Source organism: Gadus macrocephalus, chromosome 3 (assembly GCF_031168955.1).
Source record: "Gadus macrocephalus chromosome 3, ASM3116895v1".
In the NCBI taxonomy this organism is placed as follows: domain Eukaryota; kingdom Metazoa; phylum Chordata; class Actinopteri; order Gadiformes; family Gadidae; genus Gadus; species Gadus macrocephalus.
Window position 1 is genome coordinate 26,479,250 of NC_082384.1, and position 9,850 is coordinate 26,489,099.

The following is a 9,850-nucleotide window of genomic DNA, read 5'->3' on the forward strand; positions in this document are numbered from 1 at the left end:
GGTCGAGTGGGGGTCTGTTAGGGGGTCGAGTGGGGGTGTGTTAGGGGGTCGAGTGGGGGTCTGTTAGGGGGTCCAGTGGGGGTCTGTTAGGGGGTCGAGTGGGGGTCTGTTAGGGGGTCGAGTGGGGGTGTGTTAGGGGGTCCAGTGGGGGTCTGTTAGGGGGTCCAGTGGGGGTCTGTTAGGGGGTCCAGTGGGGGTCTGTTAGGGGGTCCAGTGGGGGTCCAGTGGGGCTCCAGTGGGGGTCTGTTAGTCCAGTGGGGGTCTGTTAGGGGGTCTGTTAGGGGGTCCAGTGGGGGTCTGTTAGGGGGTCCAGTGGGGGTCTGTTAGGGGGTCCAGTGGGGGTCTGTTAGGGGGTCTGTTAGGGGGTCCAGTGGGGGTCTGTTAGGGGGTCCAGTGGGGGGCTGTTAGGTGGTCCAGTAAGGGTCTGTTAGGGGGTCCGGTGGGGCTTCAGTGGGGGTCCAGTTGGGGTCCAGGGGTCCGTTATGGGGTCTGCTGGGGGTCCACTGGGGGGTCCAGTAGCTGTACTGTCCGGCCGGAGAGGTTTAAAGAGTCGCTCTTCTTGTCGGCGCTAAGTTCTCCCAACACCAGCACCAGGAAACGCTTATCTGCACTAGACTATTGTTACACACACACACACACACACACACACACACACACACACAAAAACACACACACACACACACACACACACACACACACACACACACACACACACACACACATTCACAGTAAGACTTTCAGTATGTTGACAGACGTGTTGGCAGTAGCCTGGCTGCAGTGCCTCACCGTCACCAGCAGGTGCTTGAGGCGCTCCGCCGCGCTCCGGTTGGCTCGCCTCAGAACGAAGAAGTAGTTTAGGATCAACCTGAGGACCACAACACACTACTTTTAAACACCACGACCCCACCTTCAAACACCACAACACTACCTTCAAACACCACAACCCCACCTTCAAACACCACGACCCCATCTTCAAACACCACAACACTACCTTTAAACACCACAACACTACCTTTAAACACCACGACCCCACCTTCAAACACCACAACATCACCTTTAAACACCACAACACTACCTTTAAACACCACAACTCTACCTTTAAACACCACAACACTACCTTTAAACACCACAACACTACCTTTAAACACCACAACACTACCTTTAAACACCACGACCCCAACTTTAAACACCACAACATCACCTTTAAACACCACAACACTACCTTTAAACACCACAACTCTACCTTTAAACACCACAACACTACCTTTAAACACCACAACTCTACCTTTAAACACCACAACACTACCTTTAAACACCACAACTCTACCTTAAAAGACCACAACACTACCTTTAAACACCACAACACTACCTTTAAACACCACAACTCTACCTTTAAACACCACAACACTACCTTTAAACACCACAACTCTACCTTTAAACACCACAACTCTACCTTTAAACACCACGACCCCACCTTTAAACACCACAACTCTACCTTTAAACACCACGACCCCACCTTTAAACACCACGACACACCAGACTACTACTATACTACCATACTACTACTGTACTATACTACCAGACTACTACTGTACTACCATACTACTACTGTACTATACTACCAGACTACTACTGTACTACCATACTACTACTGTACTATACTACCAGACTACTACTGTACTACCATACTACTACTGTACTATACTACCAGACTACTACTATACTACCATACTACTACTGTACTATACTACCAGACTACTACTGTACTACCATACTACTACTGTACTATTCTACCAGACTACTACTGTACTACCATACTACTACTGTACTATACTACCAGACTACTACTATACTACCATACTACTACTGTACTATACTACCAGACTACTACTGTACTATACTACCAGACTACTACTATACTACCATACTACTACTGTACTATACTACCAGACTACTACTGTACTACCATACTACTACTGTACTATACTACCAGACTACTACTGTACTACCATACTACTACTGTACTATACTACCAGACTACTACTTTACTACCATACTACTACTGTACTATACTACCAGACTACTACTATACTACCAGACTACTACTGTACTATACTACCAGACTACTACTGTACTACCATACTACTACTGTACTATACTACCAGACTACTACTGTACTACCATACTACTACTGTACTATACTACCAGACTACTACTGTACTATACTACCAGACATACTACTGTAATACCATACTACTACTGTACTATACTACCAGACTACTACTGTACTACCATACTACTACTGTACTATACTACCAGACTACTACTGTACTATACTACCAGACTACTACTATACTACCAGACTACTACTGTACTATACTACCAGACTACTACTATACTACCATACTACTACTGTACTATACTACCAGACTACTACTATACTACCATACTACTACTGTACTATACTACCAGACTACTACTGTACTACCATACTACTACTGTACTATACTACCAGACTACTACTTTACTACCATACTACTACTGTACTATACTACCAGACTACTACTATACTACCATACTACTACTGTACTATACTACCAGACTACTACTGTACTACCAGACTACTACTGTACTACCATACTACTACTGTACTATACTACCAGACTACTACTGTACTACCATACTACTACTGTACTATACTACCAGACTACTACTGTACTACCATACTACTACTGTACTATACTACCATACTACTACTGTACTATACTACCAGACTACTACTATACTACCATACTACTACTGTACTATACTACCAGACTACTACTGTACTACCATACTACTACTGTACTATACTACCAGACTACTACTGTACTACCAGACTACTACTGTACTACCATACTACTACTGTACTATACTACCAGACTACTACTGTACTACCATACTACTACTGTACTATACTACCAGACTACTACTGTACTACCATACTACTACTGTACTATACTACCATACTACTACTGTACTATACTACCAGACTACTACTATACTACCATACTACTACTGTACTATACTACCAGACTACTACTGTACTACCATACTACTACTGTACTATACTACCAGACTACTACTGTACTACCATACTACTACTGTACTATACTACCATACTACTACTGTACTATACTACCAGACTACTACTGTACTACCATACTACTACTGTACTATACTACCAGACTACTACTGTACTACCATACTACTACTGTACTATACTACCAGACTACTACTGTTCTACCACTGTACTATACTACCATAATACTACTGTACTAGCAGACTACTACTGTACTATACTACCAGACTACTACTGTACTACCATACTACTACTGTACTATACTACCAGACTACTACTGTACTACCATACTACTACTGTACTATACTACCAGACTACTACTGTACTATACTACCAGACTACTACTGTACTACCATACTACTACTGTACTATACTACCATACTACTACTGTACTATACTACCAGACTACTACTTTACTACCATACTACTACTGTACTATACTACCAGACTACTACTATACTACCATACTACTACTGTACTATACTACCAGACTACTACTGTACTACCATACTACTACTGTACTATACTACCAGACTACTACTGTACTACCATACTACTACTGTACTATACTACCAGACTACTACTGTACTACCATACTACTACTGTACTATACTACCAGACTACTACTGTACTATGCTACCAGACTACTACTATACTACCATACTACTACTGTACTATACTACCAGACTACTACTATACTACCATACTACTACTGTACTATACTACCAGACTACTACTGTTCTACCACTGTACTATACTACCATAATACTACTGTACTATACTCCCAGACTACTACTATACTACCAGACTACTACTATACTACCAGACTACTACTATACTACCATACTACTACTGTACTATACTACCAGACTACTACTGTACTACCAGACTACTACTATACTATACTACCAGACTACTACTGTACTACCAGACTACTACTGTACTATACTACCAGACTACTACTGTACTACCAGACTACTACTATACTATACTACCAGACTACTACTGTACTACCATACTACTACTGTACTATACTACCAGACTACTACTGTACTGTACTACCATACTACTACTGTACTATACTACCAGACTACTACTATACTACCATACTACTACTGTACTATACTACCAGACTACTACTGTACTACCATACTACTACTGTACTACCAGACTACTACTGTACTATACTACCAGACTACTACTGTACTATACTACCAGACTACTACTATACTACCATACTACTACTGTACTATACTACCAGACTACTACTGTACTACCATACTACTACTGTACTATACTACCAGACTACTACTGTACTACCATACTACTACTGTACTATACTACCAGACTACTACTTTACTACCATACTACTACTGTACTATACTACCAGACTACTACTATACTACCAGACTACTACTGTACTATACTACCAGACTACTACTGTACTACCATACTACTACTGTACTATACTACCAGACTACTACTGTACTACCATACTACTACTGTACTATACTACCAGACTACTACTGTACTATACTACCAGACATACTACTGTAATACCATACTACTACTGTACTATACTACCAGACTACTACTGTACTACCATACTACTACTGTACTATACTACCAGACTACTACTGTACTATACTACCAGACTACTACTATACTACCAGACTACTACTGTACTATACTACCAGACTACTACTATACTACCATACTACTACTGTACTATACTACCAGACTACTACTATACTACCATACTACTACTGTACTATACTACCAGACTACTACTGTACTACCATACTACTACTGTACTATACTACCAGACTACTACTTTACTACCATACTACTACTGTACTATACTACCAGACTACTACTATACTACCATACTACTACTGTACTATACTACCAGACTACTACTGTACTACCAGACTACTACTGTACTACCATACTACTACTGTACTATACTACCAGACTACTACTGTACTACCATACTACTACTGTACTATACTACCAGACTACTACTGTACTACCATACTACTACTGTACTATACTACCATACTACTACTGTACTATACTACCAGACTACTACTATACTACCATACTACTACTGTACTATACTACCAGACTACTACTGTACTACCATACTACTACTGTACTATACTACCAGACTACTACTGTACTACCAGACTACTACTGTACTACCATACTACTACTGTACTATACTACCAGACTACTACTGTACTACCATACTACTACTGTACTATACTACCAGACTACTACTGTACTACCATACTACTACTGTACTATACTACCATACTACTACTGTACTATACTACCAGACTACTACTATACTACCATACTACTACTGTACTATACTACCAGACTACTACTGTACTACCATACTACTACTGTACTATACTACCAGACTACTACTGTACTACCATACTACTACTGTACTATACTACCATACTACTACTGTACTATACTACCAGACTACTACTGTACTACCATACTACTACTGTACTATACTACCAGACTACTACTGTACTACCATACTACTACTGTACTATACTACCAGACTACTACTGTTCTACCACTGTACTATACTACCATAATACTACTGTACTAGCAGACTACTACTGTACTATACTACCAGACTACTACTGTACTACCATACTACTACTGTACTATACTACCAGACTACTACTGTACTACCATACTACTACTGTACTATACTACCAGACTACTACTGTACTATACTACCAGACTACTACTGTACTACCATACTACTACTGTACTATACTACCATACTACTACTGTACTATACTACCAGACTACTACTTTACTACCATACTACTACTGTACTATACTACCAGACTACTACTATACTACCATACTACTACTGTACTATACTACCAGACTACTACTGTACTACCATACTACTACTGTACTATACTACCAGACTACTACTGTACTACCATACTACTACTGTACTATACTACCAGACTACTACTGTACTACCATACTACTACTGTACTATACTACCAGACTACTACTGTACTATGCTACCAGACTACTACTATACTACCATACTACTACTGTACTATACTACCAGACTACTACTATACTACCATACTACTACTGTACTATACTACCAGACTACTACTGTTCTACCACTGTACTATACTACCATAATACTACTGTACTATACTCCCAGACTACTACTATACTACCAGACTACTACTATACTACCAGACTACTACTATACTACCATACTACTACTGTACTATACTACCAGACTACTACTGTACTACCAGACTACTACTATACTATACTACCAGACTACTACTGTACTACCAGACTACTACTGTACTATACTACCAGACTACTACTGTACTACCAGACTACTACTATACTATACTACCAGACTACTACTGTACTACCATACTACTACTGTACTATACTACCAGACTACTACTGTACTGTACTACCATACTACTACTGTACTATACTACCAGACTACTACTATACTACCATACTACTACTGTACTATACTACCAGACTACTACTGTACTACCATACTACTACTGTACTACCAGACTACTACTGTACTATACTACCAGACTACTACTGTACTATACTACCAGACTACTACTATACTACCATACTACTGTACTATACTAGCAGAATACTACTCTACTATACTACCATTCTATACTACCATACTACTACTGTACTATACTACTACTATACTATACTACCATTCTATACTCCCATAATACTACTGTACTATACTACTACTATACTATACTACCATTCTATACTACCATAATACTACTGTACTATACTACTACTATACTATACTACCATTCTATGCTACCATAATACTACTGTACTATACTACTACTATACTATACTTTCAATCACTTTCTGTTCCTCAAACCGGCAGATTACTGCTTTCATCGCATGGCTTTTGAAAAAAAGCTGCCATTCTTCACCCTGACATTTAATTGACTTGCTATACGTCTGCATCCAATGACAGACCTGGATATAAACCAACAGCTCATTTGTTTGTCTCTTGTACGTCCTGGCACTTATAAACAGTACTTAGCATTGTGTAGCACCTTATCCTAGCTATCTGTGTGGTGTACGGGGAATGGGTTAACCTAGTGATGGTTAGTGCTTGGCGCTTGGTTCTATGAACATCCTTACTGTACCAACAGAGATATATTGTTGTTTCTCTTTCTCCTGACTAACGGACTGATTATTGTTGTTTCTCTTTCTCCTGACTAACGGACTGATTATTGTTGTTTCTCTTTCTCCTGACTAACGGACTGATTATTGTTGTTTCTCTTTCTCCTGACTAACGGACTGATTATTGTTGTTTCTCTTTCTCCTGACTAACGGACTGATTATTGTGAGTCCCTCTGGATGAAAGCGTCTGCTTAGCGCCCTGAAGGTGATGTAAAGGTAACCCTACATCTCCGCCATGATGAGGGGCACCACAAAGGGCCCGGAGGCCAGGTAGCGGAGGCTGGACTGCAGCGGCCCTGGGAGGCTGGCCACGCACACGCCCGTCGAGTTCAGCACACTGCCACCCGCAAAGGGCCCGCAGGGGGAGGGCTTGGACCTGGACCTGCAGAGAAGACCGGACTCAGCATCTCCACGAGACACACCGCGGGCCTCAGGTACGGCCCTCAGTAGACCTCACCTCCCCGCTCCAGGCCCAGGGGGCCTCACGTCGGAGGCCCGAGGGGCCTTACCTCGTGACGTCCAGGCCCAGGGTGCCTGCCACCATGAAGAGGCCCAGCAGCAGCATGAAGTGGAACAGGACCGATGAACTGGCGGCTCTGAACATCCTCTGCTCCGGAGCGCAGCAGCGCAGCACTTTGAACTGAGAGGGGGACGGATCGATACGGTATCAAAGCTAAAGACTGGCACCTGTACCTCGTCAGCAGGCGGGTCAGACAGAGGTAGTTCCAGGACCAGAGTCTGAGCCCTCTCTCTTTGAGCCTCTATCTGGCCGGCCTACAGGCTGTTGTCCTTCACGGAGGGCTCGGGTCGTGGCATTTGGTTCTGAGAGCCTAAATAAGGCGTGGAAGGGTAAGCCGCCATTTTGTTTTCCCCGTGCTTCTTCTCCTGCGTTTGTATGGAGAGGTGGAGGTTGGAAGTATATTCTGTTTATTCCTAAACTGCAGGCTTTATTTAGAAGTCAGGAGGATGTTCTGTTTATTATGTTGGGCTTGGCTACTCTGAAGCTATCCCTCAGTTATTCCTTCGTTCCTATAGTCCATACAGTTGAGATAAACCCTTTGTTTCTTTGAATGGTGCCAGGTTGTTTTCTGCTATGTTACCTCCCGACCTGGTCTTATATCAACTTACGGTCGTAACGCAAGTACATTGAGATCAAAGGAACGACTGGAGGATTTGTTAGAGAGTTATCTCCTCATGTCTGAGTACCTTCTTGAAGTAGAACAGCGTCACCAGTTTGACAGTGCCTAAGAGCGGCAGCAGGGGGCAGTAGAACACGCCGGCCCACAGCACCGTCTGGTTGTACACCAGGTTGAGGGCGTTGAACGGGACCTGGAATCGCTGTTTCCCTGACAACCGCGCCAGCCAGCATGACGGACACTTGTCCTTTAGCATCCTGTGGAATATGAACCCAATACATGCACAGAATAACAGCATGTTCCGAATACCAACCTGAAGTCTACTTGTACTTTCTTGATTTCCCATGGCTTATACACTTCTGGGAAGCCTTTGAAACCAGCTAATGAAGAGAGTTATTCAGATGAAGGCAGACCTTGTGGGAAGGTCCACCAGCAGAGTGATGAGGATACTGGCCATGAAGTCCAGCATCACCAGCTTGTACATCTCTCTCCCAAACTGGTTCTCCCAACACGAGTCTCCTTGTTGGCGGTCGGTTTTAAATATGAAGAACAAGAAGATTCCCAGCGAGGCCAGTTTCAGAAAGATGCTCCTAGGAAACACAGAGATGGTGGAATACTTCATTGAGGGCGTTTAGCAGACGCTGTTATCCAAAGCGACTTGCAACCAATCTACACACATCCACACACCAACAGCAGGGTAGACCCCTCAGGGCGAGAGCCAGCTGGTCAGGAGCAGTCAGGGTGAGGCGTCTCGCTCAGGGACACCTCCACACTCTACCTCCCGCTCTATATCGCTGTACCTCCCGAGCTCCGGCAGCTGCCCACCATACTAAGACTGCCAAAGAAAACGTACGCGTGTGAATGGGATTACCTCATGAAGGTGGCGTTGACCTGAGTGGAGAGGGAGTAGTCCTCCAGAGAGGAGACCTTCCTGAAGATGTGGGGGAGGAGCAGGTTGACCAGGTTCATGGTGACGGCCGGCAGATACTGGAACAGCAGAGTGCGCCAGAATCCAGCCTGAGAGACGCAAGGTCAACAAGAGAAGAGGGGAGAGAATCAGAGAGGGATGTGAGGATACAGAGAGAGAGAGTCACAATGTGGTGTGATGCATGTCGACCCACCACCTCTCCAGTGTCCACAAGTGACTCCAGACTCACCTGTTAAGAGTTCACCCCGACTCCTTACCCCCCCCACCCCTCCTACACACTTATTGTATTTGTACGTCCTGGCACTTGAAAACTGGACCTATCCTTGTGTAGCGTCTCGTAGCTGTCTCTGTTGTGTACGGGGAATGGGTTAACCTAGTGATGGTTAGTGCTTGGCCCTTGGTTCTATG

General features: G+C 43.1%; 1 protein-coding gene across 3 annotated transcripts in view; it reads right to left on the reverse strand.

Annotated features, from left to right (window-relative positions):
- Nucleotides 1-322: 322 nt before the first annotated feature.
- tmc8 (transmembrane channel-like 8) overlaps nt 323-9,850 on the reverse strand; it is a 20,887-nt gene continuing 11,359 nt past the window's right edge. For 2 of the 3 annotated variants that reach the window (XM_060048342.1, XM_060048341.1), the window contains 7 exons: nt 9,386-9,531; nt 8,928-9,104; nt 8,585-8,771; nt 7,888-8,018; nt 7,605-7,760; nt 787-865; nt 323-615 (listed from right to left, as the gene is read on the reverse strand). In XM_060048342.1, the coding sequence (XP_059904325.1) occupies nt 481-615; nt 787-865; nt 7,605-7,760; nt 7,888-8,018; nt 8,585-8,771; nt 8,928-9,104; nt 9,386-9,531 (1,011 nt within the window). In that variant the 3' untranslated portion in view covers nt 323-480. The other variant, XM_060048344.1, reaches the window with a different exon arrangement.